Here is a 26,281-nt window from a genome sequence, read left to right on the forward strand (position 1 = left end):
CCGAATGCTCTGAGGCCTGAAATGCAGATTTATGACTCTTTGAAAGTTATTCGTGGATTCCCCAGACGGCCATGTTCCCGTCACTTATGCAGCCTTTAAAACTCAAATGATGCTTTAAAAACCCAAGTCTGGCACACACCAAACCCTGACATTGACCATCTGAGTAGCATTCGGTGAAAGTCAAGAAGATGCCTCTCCCTTGGCCAGCTCAGTCATTATCACAGACAACCGCAAGTGTCATTTGTCCGAGACTCTTGGAAACGCTGTGCCAGCGACCCCCCCCCTCCTTGGCACCTTATTATGCCTTTTTTTTTTAATAAAGTGGGGGTTTCAGTCAGTGCTGAGTAGCGGCCCTCTTGTCTTCCTCCACAATACATAGACTCTGTTTACTGGGAGTTTCCTCATCGACATAATGCCACCACACACCACCAAGTAGCCCCATCCTGAGGCAGGCGCCAGGGCTTTTTACTTCCCAACACTCCGTCCTCTGTCCTCACCCCATATTTTTTATTAGTATGTTCTTTGGATTTTTATCCCATTTTATTTCGAGCTAAAACCAAGGGAGATTATATGAACCATACTCCAAGACTCGGCAACACGTGCTTGGCCTGGGACCACCGCTGCCAAGGACATTAAGGCTTCCTAAATCATCTACACTATTGTTGCTGGCCTCCACGTCTCCCCTCCTTGACATGCTCTCATCTCCCAGTCATCAGCCTGTTAAATGTCCCTGAGTCCAGTCTACTTAACCAGACACAGATGTTCAAGGCTGTGTGGCTACTGCGTTAGAGGCAGACTCCCCTCCCATCCCTCCTTGGAGCTCAGATTTCAGAACATAGCCTAAGCATTGTGTAGTATCTGAAGTCCAAGTTGTTAGCAGCTTATTGCCTTGGGACTTCTTTATGGATCAACATCTGAATGCTACTCACATGCAAACACATACACTTTTGACTCATCCAGGTACCATTATCTTCCTTGAGAGCAGTCTTGATATCCACCAGTGTATTACTCTTTCCTCATTCAGAGTACTGAATCTAGTGGATCCATGGCCTACCACACATTCTCAAAGGATTCAACTGTGTGAGACAGACATCTGATGATGACAAGGCTAGCAGGATTAAAGATGACCTCCCCGCCACAACTCTGGGAGGGCATCCCCTGCATCGTGGCATACACAAAGTGAAGCGGTCTCACAGCCTGAGTGTGGAAGAGCAAAGACACCATATGAGTTGTCCATGTGTTTAAGTCCAAAATTAATGAGGTCAATTGTCCATGTGTCCCAAATTAATAAGGTCAAGCTTAAAGTTTGACATGGAAGTATAATGAATTTAGACCTGTTGGAAGATTTCGGTTGTGGATGTAGAATAAGGGGCTCAAATATCTCACACACTGTCGAAAAACTGATGGCTAGAAAGACTGTTATGCTTTCAGACCCGATGATGCTAATGGCTCCTGGTAGAGCAACCTTGTCTTTAAGGCACTATGCCATGTAGCCAAAGCCAAAGCCTGGATTCTACTTACATAGTAAGACAGGCATAGTTTGAGTCCCTCCTACCTCATTACCAATATGCAACCTTGGTCAAGATCCCTTAGACTTCAGTCTTGTTAAATGTTGTGGGTGACCATTTTTTACCTCTGGAAGCTTTTAACAGTTGGGCATTTTGTTAAACCTAGAATGGTTTAACAAGTACGCAAAGTGCAAATATGGCATGAATGTAAGTCAGTGGGGCACTGTGCTAGTAAGACCACTGGCATTTCTTGAGTGTCTGCATTTCCAGTTTTCCATCCGGCATTTCTGCTGAGCAGATAGCGTGAGAGCTTATGCAGACGTAGGGAGTCAGGAGAGCCGAGCACTCCCCGAAGGCCACACAGTGACTGCTGAGATTTAAGCCTGTGCCCTTCCTGGAGCCCAGGCCTCCCCTCTTGTCACTCAGCTTCTGAGGACAGGCGAGATGCTGAAGAGATAACAACAGGCATTCTTAAAGATTTCTCAATGGGGGCTTCAGGGTGGCCCCAGAAAAGATCAGATAAGAAAGACAGATTCAAAGAGAACATGGTGTATATTGGCGGCACAGGCTTCAGGCATCTTTAGATGTATCCAACAGAAGCCAAAGGTTTGTGCTGCAGAACTGAGCGAGCAGCAGTGTGTGCTTCACAAGTTGGCCTTCCATAGAAATGACTTACACGTGTCTACACACAAGCACACAGAAAGAGGCTGGAGTGGGCAGGGAAGTGCCAGCGTTTTATTCGGTGGTCCTTCTGTGTGCCACATGCTGGGTGCAGCCTCTAGGGTCGGAGAGAACCACTCTGTAGAGGTTCCTGATCCCTGTGGGGGAAGAGGCTTGGTTTTACGTGACCCAGTGCCCTTCATGTCCCTAGGCCTTGAAATGCCTGACAGCAGACTACTGTAATCCCTTAGAGCATTCTGTTCCAAATGTGGCAAGCTTTGAAAAATGCTTTTCTTTGTCACTCTGACTACTTTTAAACTTGTGTGGTTGTGTTTACTTGCTAAGTAATTTATGGCAGTCGTTAAATAAGCATTTTATAGCTCAGAGCCTAGTAAGGAAACATGAGTCCTTATTGAGATTTGTGCAGAAAGCCCAGGGCACTGTACCCTCAACGATGTGAACCCAGGACCTTTCGTGACACTCAGGAGCCTTTAAGAGGCTGCTACTTTCCTGGCCGTCCCACTGTGCCCTTGGCAGCAGGACACTGATCAGAACTTACCCTCCTCCTGCTCTGTCCCACCTTTATAGCATGGGGTCAGCTCTGGTTGTCCACTAGTGTCTCTGGTCCAGTCAAGCCAGTCAGTCTCTGGCTCCTAGCAGCTGAAGGGGAAGAGCTGACCTGACTCATGGCTCTCTGCTGAGAAGTCCTTTCACTTGTGAGAAATCACAACATCATACCTCCAACAGAAGGAAGGTTCCACTTCACCTGCTTTGCTGTTGCCCGTTGGCCTTCCTGGCCAGGACAAAACTGGAGTTTGTGTGTCTGTTGGGGGTAGTGGGGAGTATTGGCCCATTTACCCCAACTAAGACTATAAGACATGAATTTTGTTTTATTTTTATTTTTTAACCTTTGTAGTTCTTTCAAAAATGCCTGTGTACAATGTTTCAAATTCAAGACTTAAAACTTGTTTTAAGTGCCAGGTTAGAAATGATGGTGTCCTCTGGTCACTGTTGTCGCCTATGCACAGATGTGCCAGAGGCCTACTGCCCAGCTATGAGCTGCTCCCAGAGCATACCTGTGGGTCATGACCCCTTTGGGGCTGGAACGATCCTTTCACAGGGGTTTCGTAAGACCATTCCACCGGCAAACACAGATATTTACATGGTGATTCATAACAGTAGCAAAATTATAGTTATAAAGTAGTAATGAAAATAGTTTTATGGTTGGAGGTCAGCACAAAATGAGGAACCGTATTATAGGGTCACAGCGTTAGAACAGTTGAGAACCACTGATCTAAACTCACAGACTCCATTTTTCTGCTGTCTGTGTGTATAGCACAACAGCACTGACTGACTGTGTGGGGTTTCCATCCGAAGCAGCCCTCTCTGGGTTCACTAGCTGGGCGTCCTGACACTCAATCCACTTCTGCCACTGTCGGCCTGGAGTTACAGACAGGCCGAGTCCCCCTGTGACTGCTGACTGAGCAGCTGTAAGCCAGGGCATCCTAAATCCTCTCCTAGGATTTGATAACTTGCTGAACCAACTGAGAAATCAGAGAAACAATGAACTACATCTGTCAGTTTATTACGAACGTAATTAGAGACACAGTTGAGGAGCCTAAAGAGGAGATGCCAGAGGCATGGCCTGGGACAGAAGCAAAGGGTGTGCGTGACGGTCCTCTGCCCTCTCTGCCGTGTTCACCCACCTGGAACTCTATAGACCCACAGGCTAGAATGTCTGCAGAACTGACTCCTGTAGCCTGGGATGATGGCAGACAGCTGCAGCATCCCAGTGGACACACCCACCACGGGTAACTTCACCATGAAAATGCACATCTGAGCGTGTCTACAAGGGAATTGCTAGATTAAGTGGGGTGAGAAAACCCGCCCTGACTTTGGGCAAGCCCCATCCCCTGGGCTGGAACCCAGGACTGAATGAAAAGGAGTGCAGTCTGGGACCCTGCATTCAGTTCCCTGCTTCCTGACTACACTCAGTGTGAGTGAGCACTGTGGCCACGCCTGTCCCTCCATGAATGGGAAGCCAGAACAGACGACTTCATTCTTATGTGGGTATTTGTCACAGTGCTGAAAAAAGTCAATACAACATCTAAAGCCCCCCACCCTACTCCCTGGCTGGCCAGCTGTCGCCCCCCACAACCCCCACTGCCAGGCCAGCCATCCTGAACAAGCAGCCTGTTCAGGCAGGCTACCTCCCCTGCCTCTGGCTGGAGAGAGCTCCCCTTCCTCCTCCTCACTGTCTGTGGTTCTTTACTGTTAATGCTCCCAAGATGGTCTCCTCCTTTCCCCCTGCAGACCTTCACCCTTCCCTGCCCATCCATCACCGCGGTCCACGCTTGGATGCCTCCATTTGTCTGCCACAGCCGCCTCTCCTCACTCCTGCACTGAGATTGCCCCTAAAGTGCTATGTTTTGCTTCCCAAGCTCAAGTTGGAGCTTTCTTGAAATCAGATCCCAGGTTTCCCACATACCATACCTTGCAGTTACCCAAGAAAGCCATTAACTGCAAATGTAGCACCCACGGCATGCCCAGTGCTGCTGGGCGTGCTGGGGTCCACCACTGAGCAATGTAGCCATTTCTTGCCTTTGGTTCCAGCAGGAGAAACGAGAAATAGCCACAAAAATAAATGATCTGTTACATTACAAGGTGCTGGAAATTCTGACAGAAAGAAAAGCAGACCAGGTTTAGGAGAGAGCATGCTGGGAGCCCAGGAGCACCCTCAGTGCTTAGAGGGCAGGCCTTGCAGGCAATGAGAGGGTTAGTAAACAGCACAGTTCATCTAGGTGGGAAAGAAGGACATCTGAAGCAGACAGGAGTACAGTGCAGCATGAGGCAGACCTGGGAGGGGCCTGGCTGCCTGAGAGGCATGAAATGATACACCAGAACAGCTTGTGATTCTGAAATCCCCACTGCAGGAAGACGAGCTGCAAGGAAGGGGGCTAGCTGAAAAAAGACAGACACGGTGACATTAGTACAGGCCAGTAGGGCACTAGGGCTGTGCCGAGCCTCCTTGTACAGCACTGACAAAGGACCTAAGCAGTATTTTGATGGTGAAGCCAGTCAGACCCTGGACAGGTGACATAGGACATAAGAAAGGAAGTGAGGCAGGCAGTAAGTCTGATGTAGGGTTTGGGCTTCAGTGTCAGGAGCTGTAGGGTTCCTCTTAACTAAGATGGAAGGCTGCAGAGCCAGCAGATTCTGAGGAGCAAGAGGACAAGTTGTGGTCGGGACAGAGAAATGTATCATACCGCCTCACACAAGGGAAGTAGAGCAGCAGGTTGGATGGGTCTGTGCTGGAAGCAGAACCTGAGTGTCAGTGACATACAAAGGCCCCAAGACGTGATAACATAACCTGCTGCTCTCATGGCTGGTTGGTTGGTTAGCTGGGTTTTGTTTCTGGTTTGGTTTGGTTTGGATTTTGTTTGTTCTTTTTGAGATAGAGTCTCACCGTATAGCCCAAGCCGGCCTGGAACTCACTGTATAATGAGTTTGTTGATGGCTCTGTTAACTACAGTCCTCTCGATGTGCAGTCACGCTGGCCTGGTGGCTGCTTACGTAGGCTTATCACTTGACCACTTCTTAATCACTCTAAAAGAGTTATCTTACTTTATTACCCACGAGTGCCCTCCTGCACATCCACACCCCAGTGATCCTGGACTGTGTGTGGGAACGTGCCAAGCTTGAGACACTTGTCACCTGAAGTGCCCTGAGGTGCCCCGCCTTGTGCTCCCTTCTCCATCTCTCTCACTACTGGCTCTTCCCAGCCCTTCTGAGTCTACCCAGTCTCCCCTCTCCCTTGAATGAAACATCTTATGGTACGCTTACTTGAGAAACAAAGTGGGCCAACTACCTTCCCATTCTTGTGCTCTCAAATATAGCCTGTTACTCAAAATGAATGAATGAATGCCTGATTAACCAGTGACCAGCATGAGAACAAGGAGCAGGCTGTGCTGCCAGCAATGGCACCAGCTGCCTGTAAGATACGTCAAGTGAGGGTAATGCCTGTTAGACAAGGCTCTGCAGAGGAAGAGGTACACTGTCCTTGAAGGAAAAAGTGGGACATAAAGTATGAGGCTGGACAGGCACAATCATACCCTTTAAATTAGCATACAGGAAATTGACATTTTTGTATCCAGTTCTATGAGTATGGCACTGACCATCCTAAACAGGGAACTGAAAAGGCCGCGCTCATTGGTAGAATGCTTGAGGAACACGCTTGATGGCCAGCGTGCCTTTGAGAGAGTGCATTAGTACACACGCACACCCCAGCCCCAGACTACAGGGAGAAAGCAAGTCACTAATGAAGAATAGTCACTAATAAAGAACCCACATAGGTTCAGAAGGCCTGACCCAAGAGGGAGACACCAAGTAACTTGTCCTACGATTGCACACCCATTCAAATATTCTAGAGACCCACCCCAGTATACGCAGAGCTGACATCACCAGCTCCTTATCAGTTAGAAAGGTGTCAAGTGCCCCATGTTCCAGATCTCAGATAAGTGGATGGTGCCGCCTAATCACGTTTTCCATGCTGCTCAGAAGAATCAGCATGCAATTGTTATACTGTGGAAGATTCCTGAGGGAACTCAGGTGTGGCCTTATCTCACTTGACCTGGATTTGTGTCTCTGCCTCCTTGCTACTGGTGAGAAGCAGAGTTGGGAAAGACCAGCACTGTGGGGCCCAAGCCCTTCGATTCAAAGCCTGATTGTCCTGTGGCTAGCAAATGGTGTCAGGCATCCTCCTGGAGCCTTAGCCCCTTGTACTGTTTGCCACAAGGATTTGGTCACTGAGTATTTGGTCACCGCAGGTCTGTACCTCCTCTCCCATGTATGGCTCACCAGGGACCTGGATATTTGCCCCATCAGTGAGCCACTCAGCAGGTGAGCTCTCACACCAAGTGAAATCCAATGCCCTGGCTATAGTGACTAAACCATCACCTGCCAAGTTTTCTTTCTTGATCATGGATAAATAGCTGGGATTCCTTAGAGCTAGGAGCCTGGGGCATTCTGTTCCGCTCCAGCAGTAGTCTGCCATGACTGATCTGGGTAAACAGATCGGAAGGGTCTGAGCTAAGTCCTGGTGAATCAGTAGCCTCCCTGATGAGGGTAAACACGCAGCCACAAGGACAGCGCTCTCTAAGGCACAGCTGATGTCCAGGCCTTGGCCTCTGCTGGCACTGAACTGTCGCTAACCTCCACCAGCAGCGTGGACTGAAGAGCCCAGAGCAAGAAGCATCCACTTTCTGGCCATTGCTCCTTCACTTCCATGTGCATGAATACAGATACATGAGTAAAATATCATTGCATCACCATCTGCAGAGAACATCGGGAACTCTCACCCTCAGCACTCTGCCTGACCTATTTATTTTAGAGGCTGCTTGAGCCTAGGGTGTCAGTGAACTCCACTTAATTACTCTTTCTTAGGTTGTTGGGTTTTTTTTTTTTTTTTCCAGAGTATCTCTCTGTAACTAAGGCCTTACCCAGACTCCTCAGTGCTGGGATGACAGACGCACATCATCACACCCATCCTTTATCCCTGGCATCCAAGGGAGAAGGCTAGACTCTATAAAACTATACTCGTAATTTGCACGTGCCCTTCTCAGTCCTCTGATTCTGGCTCTGGTGGCCTCTGAGAGAGACACTTTGGGATTCCATAATTGGTAAGAGCTGCTGGCCATTCAAACACTATTCGCCGAGATGAAACTGTGTGGAAGAGGACACTTTCCCGCCCATCAGGAAAGCCAGTTGAGTCCAGGCCAACGTTCCTAATCCGCACGTGTCCTCCAGTCCTCCTCTGTCAGATTTCAGCAAGACAGAGTCACTCCAACGGGGCATTCAGGCTGGGGCTTGTTTTTAACCTTTGTCTTTCTGGTTCTTCACACGTGTCCGTTCATATGCGCATGTGTGGGGGTGCACGTGTGGGAGCGCACGTGTGGGAGCGCACGTGTGGGGGTGCACGTGTGGGAGTGCACGTGGAGGCCAGAGGTTGACATCGGTTGTCTTCGTCACTCATTTCCAAGTTTACCACAGCAGCATCTATTGCCGAACCCCAGGCTCACTACTCAGCTCATCCCGAGGATGCTCCTGTCGCACCCCAGGTCCCCACTTGCGGGGGTTACAGGGTCTTCACCGTCCCAAAGGAGTTTCACATGAGTAATGGGATCTAAGCTACGATCCTCATAACTGCAGTCCACTGAGCAGTCTCCTTAGAAAAAGTTAGTTCAGTTACTTCTGGGGCCCCTGTTGAGGTGTCAACAGAAATAACATCACAGTGACCACCCAGCCATCTGCTCACCTATTCACCCTGGTCCCTACTGTTCCCCATCATCCCCTGATACCCTCATGCCTGTCCAGCATCTATATCCTCTTTGGGCGCTCTCTCTCTCTCTCTCTCTCTCTCTCTCTCTCTCTGTGTGTGTGTGTGTGTGTGTGTGTGTGTGTGTGTGTGTGTGTATACATATGTGAAGATTGCAGTGAAATTGGAGGTTAAGGAAGTTGTCTTGAACTGTGGCAACAAAGGAGATTAAGACAGCTTTGAAAATGATCAGCACAAAACCACTTGGAGTGTGAGCTTCCTCTCCCTCTAAAGGGATAAGGAGGCACCATAGGGGAAGCCAGAGGAGCACAGCAAGGGAGCACTCCTTGTCAGTGACTTGGTTTCCCTTTTGTGTAGTGTATGGCCTTAATGTTCAAAAATAACTTTAAAAATGCACCACTTGGGGCTGGAGAGATGGCTCAGTGGTTAAGAACACCAACTGCTTTTCCAGAGGTCCTGAGTTCAATTCCCAGCAACCACATGGGGGCTTCCTGTGAGGAAGGCTTAGGAACAAGTGCTTCTCAGGACCCTTTTCGTTTTCCCAGCCTCTCAGACTTTTCTCAATAAACTCCGACATCACTTGCAAGGACAGGGAGCTGTGCATCCCAACCCTTAGATACCCCATGTCGTTGAGTGCATGTGGTCATCGGCACAGCCTTGGGACTGTCCATGGCTCATGCATCTTCTTTTCAGCAAAGCATCATTCAGCAAACCCAGGTCACGTGTCGTTGTTGCTTAAAAATAATTGTCTCCTAAGTGTGTATATGCTCATTGTATTAGTATTTTAGAGTGGCTTAATATAAGCACAACAAGTCCTTAATAGTGCTTAATTGAGTGAGATCATCCAGACACTTTGGTATCTTATACACTTATAATTGGTTTTCTAGTATACAGAAAAACAAAGGATGTATCTCTGTTTGGTTAGTCCAGGACTTACCTAGGTTGTCTGAGATTCTAGACTTGCCATCTTCCCATTCAGCCATTTTTATCATGTCCCAGGGGCTCAATAACTGCATGTGACCCACATAGATAGGACCATCTGGCCCAAAAGGCATTTTGGCTACAACAGTAAAGGAAACTCTCCCCAAATCTCACCTACTCTTATAGGCTAGCAGTATGCCATCTGCAGAGGAAATGAGGTCAATTGGATTGTCTTGGATCAATCCCATCTTCTACTGGGCTGTAAATGCCCTGAGCAGAACACATGAGTTAGCATACCTCTATAATACCCATGTTTCCTGCCTGCCATTTTGGAAAAAAAGACACTAGTGAATTAATACACAACAACACCTAATACACACACAAATAGTCACTGTTTACGTTTGTGTCTGTCAGCTGCAGTTATCAATCACAGTCATAATTATCGATTTCAATTCAGCTTGCTTCAGCAGCTCAACACCTTGGTGGACAGTGGTGACCCTGGTTTCTTCTCTGCATTTGACTCGTGGTGTAGATGGAGTAGCTCCCTCCAGCCACTGGTTTTCTCACAGGAATATTGTTTTGCCCCTGACCATGTTAATAAAAGGATCATTGACGTAGCAGGAGCCTGCTGCCAGTTGCCAGTCATGGACACACTACTGATGCCCAAGATTATAAAACTCAAAGGAAAAGAGGAGAAAAGAAAATTCATGACTGAATTGAAGTAGACTGAGTGGGCCCTACTGATAATGAAGCTACATTTTCAGAGCCGGGCCCCTCTTTTTACATTAGGGTTAGATGTGGTCATGCTTACATAATCCCAGCACTCAAGAGATAGACACAGGAGACAGAGAGTTAGAGGCCAGCAGGAATATGAAAAGAGTTCCAGGCCTCTCTAACTGACACAGCACGACCTGTCTCTGAAACAAAACACACCACCACTGTAGTGTGCAAAGTGAGTGGAAACCATCTGGAGGTGTAAACTAAGCAACTTAGTGTCCACTGCTTGCAGGGTCTTTCACCCTCTGAACAGAGCCCCAGCATGGATTCACTCTTTTTAAAAGAGTTCCTTTCCCTTATACTTGACATCAAAGCCCCTAATCTCCCTGAACTATTGATCCCAGATATTGGAGAAACAGGCTTATTCAAAATGCATAACTCCCAACAGCCCCTAGATAATTTCTACAATCTGTTATTAGTAAAAAAGTATTTTAAAATAATGTGTCTTCCCACTGTTCCTTGGGTCAACCAGATGGCACAACAACTATTCCAGATAACAAGGGAGTTCTGGTTCCTTTGTCTATTTCTCAAGTGCTTTGCACTGTCTAAACTGTGTAAAACACCCTTCAGACTGTGTTCAGAAGGACTCCTTCAGCCGTCTTCTGGGATCCCCAGCCAGGGCACACACGCCTGCCCTCTCTGAGGAACGTCCTCCTTGGAACTCTCTATCCCTTTGCTGCCTCACCTGGTATTTAATCTGAAGCAGTCCTAGAGTCTGTTAGTCACTTTCAAAAGAGCCCAGAAGCCTCCAATGTTGAATGATGGATGGCAAGGGAAAGGCCAGCAGTAGATATTCCCCGTCACCAACACGGCCCTCCAAGTTACTTAAACAGTGCTCCTAGAGGTACTTAGTCTGTTTACCAGTTGGTTAATCTTTAATACTTTGTTTTTTAAATTGTGATAGTTCATAAGCACATTGTGTTCTGAGGCTTTTATCCATCTCCCACTTTGAAAAACATCTTTCACATCATTGTCTTCTTGAGTCTTGGGAATATAAAACTTGCCAAAGAATGAACTGTTCTTGTGATTTGGATATAAAGTAGGATCCCAAAGGCTAATGCATTGAAGCCTTGGTCTCCAGCTGGCCATGCTGTTTGAGAAGTGGTTATATCGGGAGGGTGTTAACTTCATCATAGAATTCATCTATGCATGGGTTCATGACTGAATGGGCTGTTAGGAGGTAGGAACTAGCTGGAAGAAACTGATTGCTGGGGTGTGCCTTTCCCCATAGCCCTTGTTCTGCAACCTTGTTTCCCAGCAACCATGGGCTGACCCCTCTGAAACCACGAGCCAAGGGAAAGCTCTGGTGATGTTTGCCTTGCTTACATTATCATACTGATAGAAATTGACTAGTACAACAACCTTACCTTGAGTCCATATTTTGAAAAGAGACGCAAGCGAGCTTCACTGTTGACCTGATCTCCACACAGAGTGAGTTCTGCCCTCACTGACTTACTTCCATCTGCCCACAGATCTGCCGACTTGAACGCCATTTATCTACCCAGCAATATCAAGGAACGCTCTTTGCCAGTCTGCCGAAGATGTTCATCACACCAGCCAGCAGCCCTCCCAGAGACAAACTGTGTGAACTGGTACTCCTGTGTGGTGGCCAAGTCAGCCCAGCCCCTCAGCTGGCCAGCCTCATCATTGGTCCCTACAAGGACAAGAAAGACACAAGGATCCAGTACTTGTCAGAGAAATGGATCTTAGGTAGGAACCCAGATACAAGCAGGAGGGATAGGGAAGGGTCCTACTGATCACATGGCTATCGGGGAGGAGCTCAAGGAGAATACTGCCGTGTGGGCCTGGTAGTAAGGACAGGGCTCGGGAGGGAGATAGATGGTGCCCATGTGGCCTGAGATTGACAGCTCAGCCTCCAGGCATCTTCTCTAACAGTCATAGACACATTTGCCCCTTACTGCCAGCTGAAGAACAGTTCACAACAAGAGGAAATTGGAGCAGGCCTTACCTAACTCTTAGCATGTGTAAGGTCAGAGCCACCTTAGCCTCATGTTGTGAGCACAGGGTGACACTGGCTGGCTTGGGTTTTGCAAGCACCTATACCATATGCTACCCGAGATTCCCAGGGAGGAAGAGATCCTAAACTAGACACCCAGGCATAGGGAGCTATCCACATGCATGATGGTGATAGGTGGGCTTCACCAGTTAGCTATTCCACTTGGAGGACTACAGGATTCTCGAGGAGGGCCATGTAGCCAGGAGTCTGAATCCTCAGGGGTGTGCTCCTTCTCCTCTTCCTCCTCCTTTTCTCCTTCCTCTTCCTCCTCTGCCTTCCCTCCTCTTCTCCTCTCCTGTCCTTCTGCTCTTTCCCTCCTTTAATGCTGGGCTCAGTACCCTACAATGGACTAACGACAATGGACTCGTCCCAGACAGGATGGCCTCTGAGGTCAGCTCCGAGGATGAATTTTTGATTATCATCCCTGAGATTTTGACAAGTGTGTTGGTTTGGTGTGATTAAGTCCTGCAGACCAGGCAGCTGAAGTAGTCATTTTCTCACCATTATGGAATCTGGAAGGCCAAGGGCAAGGCGGGATCAGGCAGATCCTCTATGGCTTCCCCTGGACTTGCAGGTGGCATCCCTTCCCTGTGTGGCTTCCTTTTGTGAGTCCACACTTCCTCCTTAAGTGAGGAGTTGTTCAACCCCACCTGGGTTCCGTCTCCAAATCCATATACATTCTAAGGTTCTGGGGTCGGGGATTGGACATAAGCATTGGGAGGACTCAGCTCCCCCCTGACAGTGTATTACCCTCTTCGCAAGGTCCTTACCTGGTCCTTCAGAGCTGGCTCCCCTGTGTGCTTCTCCTTTCTACCTTTTCTCTCTCATTCTTCCTTGTGCTGAGATCCCAACTATCTCCTCCTCTGTCTTCCTCCTGCTCCCCTCCCCCACGTGCTCCCCTCCTCCATCCCTCCCTAGCCCTCTCCTCCCTCTGCCTGTCCCAGCTTTCCAGTTCTTCTCTTTCCCTTTCCTTCCCATTCTCCCCAGAGGCTGAAGTCCTTGCTGGGTTCTTTAGAACCGCTACCCCACCCCCACCGCTGCTCCATGTGTATCGTCTCTCTCCCTCTCTCCCTTCTAGCTTCCCTTCCTCCTGGGTTTCTTATTCAGCCCCCCTTCCCCACCTCCTCCTCATCTCTCAGTCCCAAAGGCCTGGCCTTCTCACTCTCCTTTTGACATTCTCCTTGATTAGATAAATGGATAACCTTGTTTTCCAAAGTTATATTCGCACAAAAACTCATATGTTTTATGAGTATCTTTTAAATGATTGATGATTGTCCCTGTACATTTTCGAATAAGGCAATCAAAAGTACATTTTACTCTCTGCTACAGAGCAGTTTCTCTTTGCTTAGAAAGTATTTAAAAAAAAAAAATCTACCCTTTAGCTCCCGTCCCAAAGCCAAGCGGCTGTTTACTCTTCCGAACGCCGAGAACTTTGGGACAGCCCATGTTCCAAAGCTGGGCTCTTGTTTGGTTTCTTGGAAAAATGAATCAAATGGCGACCATTGCAGACCAGAACTGAGCTTTGAAAACACGTCTGTGTATGACTGGTGTCTGCAGTCCAAAACAACACCTAATAATTCCAGCGTTCGGGAATTGTGGCTGCTGAGGGTGGGGGCGGGGGGCAGCCTGAGCCCGCACTCCTGCTGTTTCCAGGCTGGGTGGCTGACAGCCTTCCTGTTGCCCCAGCGTCCTGTGCAGTCCCTGTCTCAGCCAGGCTAAGTTCTTCCTGTTGTTTTGTTGGTTGGCTCCGGCTGGGATTTTAGGGGATGGCTGCCTACCTGCTGTGTCTATCCAAGGCCCCCTGCAACATTCTCTGCATGCCAGGGATGGCTTAGAGACCCCAGTGTGTGCTTCTTTCCTCTGCCTAATGGACGTCCGGTAGCTGACCTGTCACTGATTACACCAGCTGCTATGCCCTTGGCAGTATCCGGGCATTGTGTGCACTCCAGGCCTGCCAGTGTAAGATGAGTCCCCATGGCTTCTGGGTACCCCCTAACACACCAAGTCTTCCAGCCCGAGCCATGTATCTTTCCAACACCAGTTAACTCAGTTCATTCTCTTTCTGAGTTGAATTATGACCCAGCCACTCCTGTGGTGTGGACAGAGCAGAGGTACGTCCTGTACATCCGTCCATCAAGCAGAGTTGAGAAGCACAACCCAGTCCTGTGCTTGGTGTCCCTTCCAGGCTGGGCACTGGCTTGATCTGTTCCTATTCCCCTGTATACTGACCAAAGGAGACCCAAGAACATGTGACATGGTATATGCTGTGGTTCGCCTTCCCAGGATTTCTGAGGGACAGCATTCCTGCATGCATAAAATTGTCACCCTGGTCCCGTGACAAAGTGACCATATCTCCTTTGAAATACTCTTATTCCCAAACTTCTATTATTATAAACATTTCTCTAGAAAACATGGTATTTTCAGGCTGGTGAATTAGGCTAAGTTATGGAGTGCTTGCCTACCTGTGCAGGATCCTAGGGGCATTCTGCAGAGGGAAAGGAGGAGGGAGAAGAAGAGAAAGAAGGGAAATACTGCATTCTCAGGTCAGACTAAGAGAGGCTAGAGATACAGCTTCATGGTAGTATACTTGCCTAAGCATATATGACAAAGCCTCAATCCTGTTCTAAAATAAATGAGTGAATTTTAAAAAAAAGAATAGAAAAAAATACTAAGATTAACAGAAACTTTTAAAGCATGGATTTTAGAGGAAAACTATTTTGTGATAAGCTATGAAAGACAATATTCAGTATTTATTAATTAAATTTACTCCAACTGGAATATGCAGTGTGAATTTGGGCCAGGGAGAGTCTTGAGAGCAATTTGGATTAAATATTTAAAAGTGTTAAAAGCATCTTTTCATATCCACTTTCAAGTTTGCAATTTGACATCTGAAATGAAAAAACCCCAGGGCTGAGTGGTGCGTTTGGCTGGTTCATAGCCTCATGTGTAGTCTTTCAGTCAATGAGTTTCCTGTGAAGTTTCTGAGAAGTACCTCAGAGAAAGTGAACGATCTTAGGAGAATTTCTCGGAGCCTCCAGTCTGGCATCGGGTTAGCACCATGCATCCTGCCTTCTGGGCCATTGTGTGTCACTGCCATAGGACATGAGCGGATGCAAAATGTCACCCTGTGGGATTCAACAGAAGGCATTTAATCCTTGCCTTCCTTGTGTGCCCCACAGAGGCACCACGCTGCCTTCCTTACAAGGAGTCCCTGTTCCCCATTCACTCCCTAGAGTCCATTTTTCCTGAAACTGCACTGTCCCTGGGCCAGCATTCTCTATGAATCATTCAAGCAGAAGGAGAAATGGGGATTTCTGAGCAAGAACACCCTTGTGGGCACTTGAATGTGCACAAAAATCAACAAGAAAACAATCATCAAATTCCTGGTAGCAAGAACCACCAGGTCCTACCTGTCCCAGTGTCAGTAATGTGGGTATTACTTAAAGCTGTTTTTCAATCGTCAGGTTCTCCTTGTCACCCCCATGAAGTATAGTTTCCATGTCACATTTCAAAGGTCACAGGGTCTGAGGACCTGGTCAGAATTGACAGGCAGAGCTGTCAGGCTGAGTGGCTCAGAGCTGTGCTCATTCTAGGTCATGCTGGTCCCTCCCTCCCTTTGATGTTATCAAATAATATGGGTTTGGCCTTTCTCATGAGACTGGTCCAGTCTCAGCCTCCCCTTAATTGTCTGGGCTTCATTCAAGAGATAAGACCTACATTTATGCTATTGTGGAGAAAACATTTATGCTATTGTAGGGAGATAGTGTAACATTCTCCACAGAGCTGCCAGACAAAGAAAGGTTAGCCTTGACATGACTTCGGCATAACTTACAAAGAACATTTTACTTGATCGTTTCCCCGTGTCAGAACTTTCAGGAAAAAAGGGTCCCTGGTAGCTTTCGAGCCTTCCCATGCTGGACTGAGCTATTCATTGTGTTGCCCACTGGTGACCAGCTATGTGCATTAACTGTGCCTTTACACGGAACAACGGCTACTCTGGAGCCCGTGGACCTTGGGGAGTCATAATTCTATGGACATGTGAGGGTTGGTCAAGCTCACCTTGTTCCCTGTTTCCAAACTTAGATAAGAACTAGTCACCGAAGGCTGAGGGTGCAGGAGGAGACCCTGATGAATGGGAGGCTGTCTGCCCCTCAGCCTGCCCTCTCTTCCCTTCCCATGTGCTTAATTTATACTTGCCCAGGCCCCAGGCCCCAGGCCCAGCAGCTCACCAGTCACACTGAGGGAAAGTAACCACCAAAATACACATGATAGAAAACTGAACGGTAGAATCTGCAATTCTAACATCTAAAGACCATGTGTGCGCCAATATATCATTGATAGGGCTTCCGTAAATCAGCTGCTGAAGCAGTATTTTAGCTTTGGTTGGGAAAAGATATGGAAAGAATGGACTTGGGAAATGTCCCTAAGCTCTCACAATAGTCCAGGGAATTGTTCTTGAGTGTTCCTGGCCAGTCAAGGCTACCCTTGATCAACTCAAGTTAGTTCCTTCAGCCTCCCTCAGCACAAAATGCCACCTCAGAACAACAACAACAAAAAGTCATCTGTGACTTTAGCTCAGGGCAGAAATGATGTGAGCTCAGTAGTGTTTTCTATCCATAAGAAGGAATGTATGTGCTGGTTTGGGAAGTCACGAGGGCCATTGGCATTTTTACGCTTAGCATTTGTGATGTGACAGACAGCTCTATAAAACTTGCTGGTAAGATCAGAGGTTCACCAAGCCCTGCAGCAGCCCCACTCCTAAGCAAGGTCCCCAGTGTGGAACAGCTGCCCCATGGCTCCCAGGGAGCATCTAAAAGGAAGTTAACACACATAAAAGGAACTTCAAAGCGTGACCCCCTGATGGCTCGGTACTGAGCACTTAGCCTGTCTGTACTCACTGCTTGGTTAATTGATGCCCTTGCATATGCCTGGAAGGTAACTTCAGAGTATCTGAGGCGTTGACTCCTTTTCTGTGGCTGTTGCCTGCTAGACATTAACGTTAAACACCCTAAAACCTCAAGTGAGGAAGGTCCCTATGTTTGTGGTAAAGCCAACAGGGAACTTAGAACGGGACTGTATTTGGAGATAAGACCTAGAAAGAGAACAAAAGGGTAAGCGCTCATAAAAGTGGGATGTTAATCCAACTGGATGGAACTGGATGGTTTCTCTTCTAAGGAAAGGAAGTGGGGTATCGTACTGGTAGTGAATCTTCTTTCAACTGAAAGGCTGCAAACTGGCGGATTTCAAATTGTGTAGTGCAGAGTGCAGTGTTCTTCTACCAGGAATGAGGCTGAGGTGCCCCACCCAGAGCAAAAGGCAGTAAGCCTCCCCTAGTTCCCAAGCAGGACAGTAGTTGGATGGAATTATGAGACTTTAATTTTTCAGTCAGTTTTTTCTTAAACACGGGTGCTTGGAGATGAGTGCCAGCAAGATAACCCTGCAGCACAGAAGGAGGAGAGAGCGGTAGTGCCGCCGCCAGACGCGCACAGTCCAAAGCAGAGAAGACCACCAGGATGGGCGATAGCGAAGCCTGGCCTGGCCGTCTACATAGTAAAAAAATAAATGCAGACAGTACTGAGAAAGAGAGGCAAAGAGACCAGTGATAGCCAGCTCCGCACAGCAGGGATGCACTGCAGGGATGCGGAGTCTGTCTGCCCCGTGGGATGCAGCGGGATGAGTAGCTCCGGGTGGTAATTTGAAAAGAAGATGCCAAAACTGAATCAGGTTACAGAGAACAAACCGAGCATCATAAGAAGCTAAAAGGAGCCAGGAGAGTGTCCCTCACCATCCACCAAACTGCTGCAGGAGGGTGGGGCCACGCCCACCATCAGAGCTCTGAACTGTACCCCAGGGCCCATCCATCACAGAAACAAAGAAACTACGACCTATCTGACCCTTGTGGGAAATCTACACAGCCTTTAAAGGTTTACAGCACCCAGAATATGCCCCCTCAAGGAAACTTGACTTCAGAATGCCAGGAAGCCTTGTGCATGGGGTAGAGGACCAGAGCTCTCCCACCACCTGGAGGAGGATTCTGCAAGAGGGATCGTCACCACCATCTCAGGGACCCTGGAGAGTGGACAGGAAAAGGAGTGGGGATGCCATCAACCCTGAAGGGAGGCAGCGGAAGTAAAAGCAGATGAATGAGAGTCTGTCACAGCAGACTTCTATGAAGAATACATTAAACTCCATGACTCAAAAGATAATAAAAAATGGGACAAAGATGCCGGGTGGTGGTGGCGCACGCCTTTAATCCCAGCACTTGGGAGGCAGAGGCAGGCGGATTTCTGAGTTCAAGGCCAACCTGGTCTACAGAGTGAGTTCCAGGACAGTCAGGGCTATACAGAGAAACCCTGTCTCTAAAAAACAAAAGACAACAACAACAACAACAAAAAAAACCAAACAAAAAAAGAAATGGGACAAAGAATAAAAAAGAAATTCCAGAAAACTCGCAAATGTACAATCAGCCCATGAAAAAGTATTCAACAACGCTAACCCCTGGGGAAGTGTGAATCAGAACCCTACACGCATTGTGATGAGCACTGCTCCTCCCTCCCCGAAAAAAAACTGTTGAAGAAAATGTGGGCAGTTAGAGCCCTTGTATGCTGCTAAGGGAAAGAAAAGCATTGTAGCCACTAAGGAAAACACTGTCTGACAAACGTGAGTGGCCAGTGTGAGTGAGGGGGTATGTGTGTCTATAATTACAGCAGTTTCATTCACAGCGCGAAAGGTGGAAGCAACCCAAGTATCAGTCGACTGAGGACAGCAAAGCAAAGAAAGCGTGTCCATACGGTGTGTCTCCTGCCTGCAAAAGGAGATCCTGGTACCTGCTCCACACAATAGAGACACCATGCCCAGTGCAATAAGCCAGGCACGTGATATTCCCGGGACAGACAAAGTTACAGAGACAGAACATGTGACCAGGAGTTCCTGAAGCAACTGCAGGGAGCAGGAGAGTGGCAAGTTACTGTTTAGTGGATACAGAGATTTGGTTTTGGGATCCTAAGAAAGTTCTGGAAATTCATAAGTGCTGGTAGTTTCACAGTACTGTGAATGTACTTTTATTGAAACATGCAGTCAAAATAGCTAAAATGATAGACTAACAATTTGTACGTCTTATAAAAATGGCATCTCCTCTATATAACTTTAGTACTAAGTTTTACCAAAAATAACAAATCATTGCAGAACTAAGCAAAGAGGGGAGTTATACACCCTATTTTGCAAGGCTTCTGATCTTAATCTAATCACTCACTTTGTCAACATGGATATTAAAAGTCTAAAATGAAACATTAGTGAATCAAATTTAGTAGTTTGCTAAAAGTAAAGTGTGCATAACCAAGCACCAAGCTAAGAATCGGAGAACAGTGAGTGATTGGATTGGTCTCTGCCTGTTATTTTTTCCAGTAGTGTTAAAGACCATGAAAGACGATTCAGCGTCCACTCATGGCAAACACACCTCGAGAACCAGGAACACCTTCGTAACCTGTCCATGTTACATGCTAAGAAGTAGCTATGGTAAATTATTTAATAGTGAAAACCTCAGTAGCGTACAAGTAGCACAGCAGTGCTGCTGCCCTTTTGAACCGTGTTCTAGAGCAGCTAGTCAAGGAAACAGAATGGGGGTGGCCAGGTGATGCCTTATAGGCTGAGAGAAACCATCCTTCCATGGTGTCATTGTCTATATGGACACATCCAGTGGGAACAAAAGACTACCACAACCAAGTCCACTGAGTCGGACATCACAGAATCCACCTCGGAGATCGATAGCAGAGCCAGTGGTTACCAAAGAGAAGATAGTAGGTGGCACTGGAATGGCCTTGTGCTATGCCACTTTATTTCCATGTCTGGGACAACAAAGAGTTGTTGAGGGAGGGAGGGAGGGAGGGAGGAGGGAGGGAGGGAGGAAGGAAGGAAGGAAGGAAGGAAGGAAGGAAGGAAGGAAGGAAGGAAGGATTGATTATTCTGGCTCACAGTTTAGAATACACCCTGTCATATTGGGAAGTCACAAAGGCAGAACCAAGAGGCAGTGGCACACATTCCATCCAGTCAGGAAGAGAGGAGTGCAGTCTGTTTCTCAGCTCATGTTCTTTCTATTCAGTCCAGGCCTTGAGCCCATGGAATGGTGCCTTTCACACTTAGAGTGGATCTTCCTACTTCAGTTAACCCACACTACAAACTTCCTCACAGATATGTCAAGAGGTTGTCTCCTAGATGTTTATCAACCTGTCAGTGTTAGCTAACCCACACGCATACGTATACAAGACATTGAGTCTAACTTATCGTATAGTAAAATAACTTATTTTGTACTGCTCATGTGCTAAAACATATTGCATATTCTTAGGTACTACGTGGGTAATTCTTAACAAGAGAGACAGTCCTTGCCCATGTGAGAATTGCACTCTTAAGAAAGAAGACTGAAGGCAGGCTTAAGCAACAGTCACAATAGATATGACGAAGATGGAGTGCAGGAGGTCCTTGTTGAGAGTGGCTTTGGAACCACAGACTAAGAAAACGGAGCTGGACAGACCTGTGCCCTGGCCTGGTAGAGTAAGGCTTCAGTCAGGAGAAGCAGTCAGCCTAGGATGGCCTAAAGGAAGAAGAGAGAGGACTAAAGGGGGGGGTGGGGGGGGGAGTGAGGCCCAGGAAAGCTGCTGCCTAGAAGTATGTGAAATGCAAGTAGGGAAGAGCTTTGTAGGGTAGAGAGGCTGTAATGTACATGTTAAGTGTCCCCTGAGTTCTTAGCTGACCACCAAGGGAGTTTAGGGATGCTAGCTTGATACCAGTGGGATTATAGCAATGTCAGATTTTAATTGACATTTCAGTAGCTCTTGCTGCTGGATACAGGAAAAAATGAAGAATGGTAGTTACCCCTGGACTTGAGTTCTGAGTGTCCAAGACAACCATGAATAGAGTCTTACCAAGCAAGACCAGGGGAGAGGTACTGAAAGAGCAGTTTGGCTCACCCTGTGGAAGAGAAGCCTGTGGGATGACCACAGACAGCAGGAGAGAACTGCTCCATCAGCTCCAGATAGAACTGAGGTCAACCTGTAAAAGTTATACAGGGAGCAGTGCTGGGGTCATCACTGCAGAGTGCTTTGGGATTGTGCTGGCTAGCTTTTAATGTCAGCCTGACACAAGCTAGAGTCATCTAAGACGAAGAAACCCCAAATTCACAAAATGCCTTCATAAGATGGGCTGTAGGCAAGGCTATTGGGCATTTTCTTAATTAGTGATTGATAGGGGAAAGCACAGGCCATCGTGGGCAGTGCCAACCTGGGTTGGTGGTTTGGGCATTAGAAGAAAGCAGCTGAGCAAGCCATGGAAAGCAAGCTAATAAGCAGCACCCCTCTATGGCTGCTTCATCTGCTCCTGCTTCTAGGTTCCGGCCATGTTTGAGTTCCTATCCTGACTTCATTTGTTAATGAACAGTGATGTGGAAATGTAAGGCAAATAAACCCTTTCCTTCCCATGGTGCTTCAGTCATGGTGTTTCATCACCCGAAGACAGGGACATTCATAACCTGAGCCCCTGTTATTGAGGGGTAAAGCTCTTGCTGTAAATATCCCCCAGAAGCTAGGTGATACTCAGCCCACAGTGAAATATCGGAGATGCCTAACCGAATGAGTCTGTGAATGTGGCCGCTGAACTTTCTTCCGGGCCTTTTGATGAGCAAAGAAAAGGCCTAAGTCTGCAGTGCTCTTGACTTGGCACAGGGTCATCTGCCATTAGCTGCCAAGTTTTAGTTAAATATAGGGATTTGTCCTCCTCACCATAAAACATTAATGTTGGCAGCATGTTGGTCCCATACAACATCCATGAGACCACACAGAAGTGCGGTTAGAAAAACGGTGGCTTGCCCTAGGTTCATGCCAAGTCTATTAAAGGACATGGTAGGCCGAGGATTAGAGTTTTTGTTTTTATTTTAAGAATGAAATAACTAAGGAGGTCAGGAAAGAGACAGGGGGAGAGGGAAGGCTTCTGTCTCAATTTCAAGGACATCTCCGGCATCTTTCCTGCTTGAAATTCTTATCGGTGCAGTTGGAATCGTAGCGGTCAAGAGGAGGAAGCAGAATCAGTAGTTATGTACACCCTAGGCTACTTGGAAGCCTACCTCTAAAAGCTGAATAATAATAGGGCTAATAATGGTAGCTACTTTTTCTTATTGCCTGGGGCTGTACTCTGCAGTTTACTCACTGTGTGACAAGACTGGGGAAAGAGTGTCATTTGTCTGCCTTGTGGGTTCCACTGATATGCAATGCCACCTTTCACTCACTTCCTGCATACGAGCTCATTTCCCATCCCCCTGCAGTGTCGTATTTGTTCTGTGCAAACCTCATCAGACCTCAGTGCTGTAATTACAACAACTCAGTCATTTTTATCACCTGCTTCCCGTGATAGAGTCACTGTGTTAATGTTCTTCTTTTATAAAACTTGGAATTTGGGGATTATATCGAATTATCAGATTAAGTAGAAAAAGGCTTTCTTTCAGTACATTGTTCGTTTTGTTTCCTGACCCTATAAAATGATCCAGTCAGAAATCCATGTGCAAAACTGAGGTCCAAAGAGCTCTTACAACCTAGGTGGAAATACGGCTGAATTACTTTATAGACCAGCTACAGAGAGCAGCACATTGTCATCTGTGCATCAAAACCCAGGTACAAAGAAACAAAACGTCAGTACTGTGTGAACACATAAAGAAGGCAATAGCTTTTTCTTGGCAAAAGCTCGTACAAGACAAAAGGCAAAGGACAGAGCATCCTGCAGCATGCATTGCAGGGAAGGTATGAAGCAAGAGGCCTTCTTCAGCATGGTAGAGACAGCTAAGTGGTGTGCCCATCCTGACAAGAGTTGTCTTGACTATATACAATGCTGTGTGTATACACATGTGTGTTCATGAGCGCATATATGTACACCAAATTCTAGTTAGTGTGTTCCCCTCGCCTGACGTCCCCCAGGGACTCGCTCTCCAGATCACACTCTTACATGGAAGCATATCTGTACAGGAAGCAACAGTTAAATTACAGACAATTCCTTAAGCCAAAGCTAAGATGAACATTTTATTTCTTCTACTGATCATTTATTTTTTTTATTTCTAGAATGAACCCATCTTTCTCCCTTGTTCCACACAGCCACCATAGCTGCCCATCTTCCAATAGGTTTCACTCTTCAAGGCCCTTCAGATATTATTGTCTAACTAATTGTATAGTTGCCCAATGGGGGATGGCCTGTAATCATTGTAATTAAGCTTGTCAGCCAGTGAGCACCAACAATCAGCTGTGTCCGTTTTTTGTTTTTGTGGTAAGAAGTTGTGTGTAGTAAGCATCTTAGTATTGACAAATGATAGTTTGTTAGTCACAGTTTTTGTTCCTGTGACAAAATTCTTGAGAAAAATGACACAAGAGGAAGGATATGTCGTGGCAGGATGCATGGTTGGTTACTTCTACTGTCTTGGGGCCATGGGCAAACAGAACCTCATGATTGGGGGGTGTATACAACAGAGCAAAGCAGCTTATAGTAGCTGGGAAGCATAGAGAGAGAGAAGAAGGAGCCAGGGCAGGACTCACACCAAGGACTCACCTCAGCCACCCACTTCTTATGCTAGGCTTTACCCGATAAAGTTTCTAGCACTTTCCAAAGTAGCAGTGCCAGCTGGGGACTGAGCTTTCAACACAAGTCTGTGGACCATTACACATCCCAGACATGGCGGAGGGATTGTGGCCAACTATAGCACACTTCACTGATGAGCTGCCCAGCTCTCTCTGTGACCAGATATTTTCATAAAGCAATGAAGCTTCAAACCAGAAGACCCTAGGGTTCCCCCGGTCCAGCCTTGTCCATTGGGTCCCAAACTGGATTTTAGGAACTGTGCCCAACTTTGTATTCATCATGGAATCCCTAACTGGGTCAACAGCCTGGCACATCATAGTTAATATCATCGTTTATTAAAATTGAAAATGTATAATCTGCCTTCTAACAATGGGTATTTGAAGTAGCTCACTAAGATTAGCCTTGGGTATCTTTGATGACAGCTGTCCCAGCTCCATCCAACAGAATGTCTGTCCTGATGAGAATGTCCTCATTGTGATACAACCTAATAAGACATAGGGCTGTCGAATGGGTTAATCCGGGGCCACTGTGACTGGTATTCCTTTGCTTTCCTTTATTTCATTTTACTTTTAAAATCGAGAGCACTGTAAGGACGAGTGACCCTATGGAGAGCTCTGGAACATCTAAGTCGTTCAACTGTTGTCTTATAAAGCATACAAAGAGAATCACAGCCGGGCGGTGGGGCACGCCTTTATCCCAGCGCTTGGGAGGCAGAGGCAGGCAGTTCAAGGTCAGCCTGGTCTACAGAGTGAGTTCGAGGACAGCCAGGGCTACACAGACAAGGGAGAGCTGGGTGGGGGTGGGGGTGAGGATGGGAGGTATTCCCTGTGTTGCGACTAGCCATCTTAACTGTCAAGCTGTTTTTCTTTCTCCAGATTCCATCACCCAACACAAGGTCTGTGACTTTAACAACTACCAACTGCTACAATGAGACTGAGACATCTAAGGCTCCTGTCCCCAACACTCAAGAAGAACAACTCTGGAGAGAAGGAACCAGCATACAACTTAAGGCTTGATGTCCCATCTCACTTTGTGTGCTGTGGGCTTTATCTTCAGAGCGTGTGCTTGTGTCCACTGCTGGAGATTAAGTCCAAAGCTTGTTGAGCAAGCCCTGTGCCGTTGAACTGCATCTCCAGCTGTTATCTGTAAAACACTTTTTATGTAACTTATTCATGACTCATGCTGTATCTCAGAGAAGTCTTGGCCAGCACCAGTTGGATTCTTGATACAGTACTAGTAATGATCATGATGAAAAGGTCACAGAGACTTTGTCTTTGAGATACTTTGTTCCCAATTGTAGAATGGAAGTTGATTTAAATTGCTCTAGTCCTAAACAATCAAACAGCTCCCTAACTCTTCTGGCTTAGATGCTGAGATCTTTATCAGTGTGTTGTGTCTAGATAGGAAAGATAATCATGCATCATTAAGATTGCATTTATTATGTCCCTTGAGATGCTTCTCAGAACAATTAAGGAAGACAGGTATTGTACACTAACACTACCTGCCTTGTGACTGGCTACTACTCAGCCTCTACTGATTCCCCTGAGGTTCCCTAAGGAAAGTCAGCTATTGGGGTATGGGGTAGAGTTCTGTCAAAACCCATGGCTTTTGTGTCAAACTTGTTCAAGGATACCTATGAATGTAGCTCATATAAAATTATAAACATATTTAAAAGTATTATGAGATTGTGTGTATGTACATTTTCCCCCAATCCCAGTGGGGTTGTAACTCAATTGCATAGTTCTTCTGGGTGAACTCTCTTGATGACCATATTGTATTATACTGTGAAATGGCTGGACATGCCCTCATCAGGTCAGTCACTCTTCAGTGTGCTGACACGGGGTCTCTCAGACTGGCCTGGAGCTTGCAGACCTCCTCCTGTCATCACCCCCAGTGTTGAGCTGTAGTCGTGTGTCACCACATGTCATGCTGCTCGGTCACCTAACAGATACTGAGTCCCAGTGAGCTTGAAGGTACTGTTCAGCTCACTGTAATTTTCTGTGTTACGATTGGTTGCTCACGTCAGCTGCTGTTTCCAACTCAGTAAGCCTCAACTCCACGTCCAAAATCTTGTCATTTCCGAGATAAGCAATTGAATCATACAGTATGTGACTTTGTGGCATTGGCCTTGTTCCCTGTATAATTAATGCTCGTATGATTATTCATGTCATGTGTGTCAGTACACAATTCCTTTTTGTTGCCAAACGTATACTATGGTATAGATATGGCTCTACAGTTCTGCTACTCAGCCCATGAACAGAGTGAAGGTGTAAAGCCCAGTGGGAAAGCAGGTTTTGATGTCATGCTGTGCTGGATGATCCAGCAGTCCAAGCTCCTTCGGAAGGAGTGGATCAAATGAGAATGAGAGAGACGTCACCTATCACTCTCCCCATCTTCTATAATCTGTTTTCCCTCACAAATCCATAGCTTGAAGCCAAAGTAATAATGTTAGAAAAT

At 46.9% G+C, this 26,281-nt stretch overlaps 1 protein-coding gene across 1 annotated transcript in view; it reads left to right on the forward strand.

Moving 5' to 3' along the window:
* Nucleotides 1-25,501, forward strand: part of Mcph1 (microcephalin 1) — a 197,190-nt gene extending 171,689 nt beyond the window's left edge. Inside the window, exons 13-14 of the mRNA XM_028766340.1 lie at nt 11,673-11,910; nt 24,700-25,501. Of these exons, the coding sequence (XP_028622173.1) occupies nt 11,673-11,910; nt 24,700-24,755 (294 nt within the window). The 3' untranslated portion in view covers nt 24,756-25,501. The remainder of the gene's footprint in view (nt 1-11,672; nt 11,911-24,699) is intronic.
* Nucleotides 25,502-26,281: the final 780 nt, after the last annotated feature.

This window comes from Grammomys surdaster, unplaced genomic scaffold (assembly GCF_004785775.1).
Source record: "Grammomys surdaster isolate TR1022 unplaced genomic scaffold, NIH_TR_1.0 167, whole genome shotgun sequence".
Lineage (NCBI taxonomy): Eukaryota > Metazoa > Chordata > Mammalia > Rodentia > Muridae > Grammomys > Grammomys surdaster.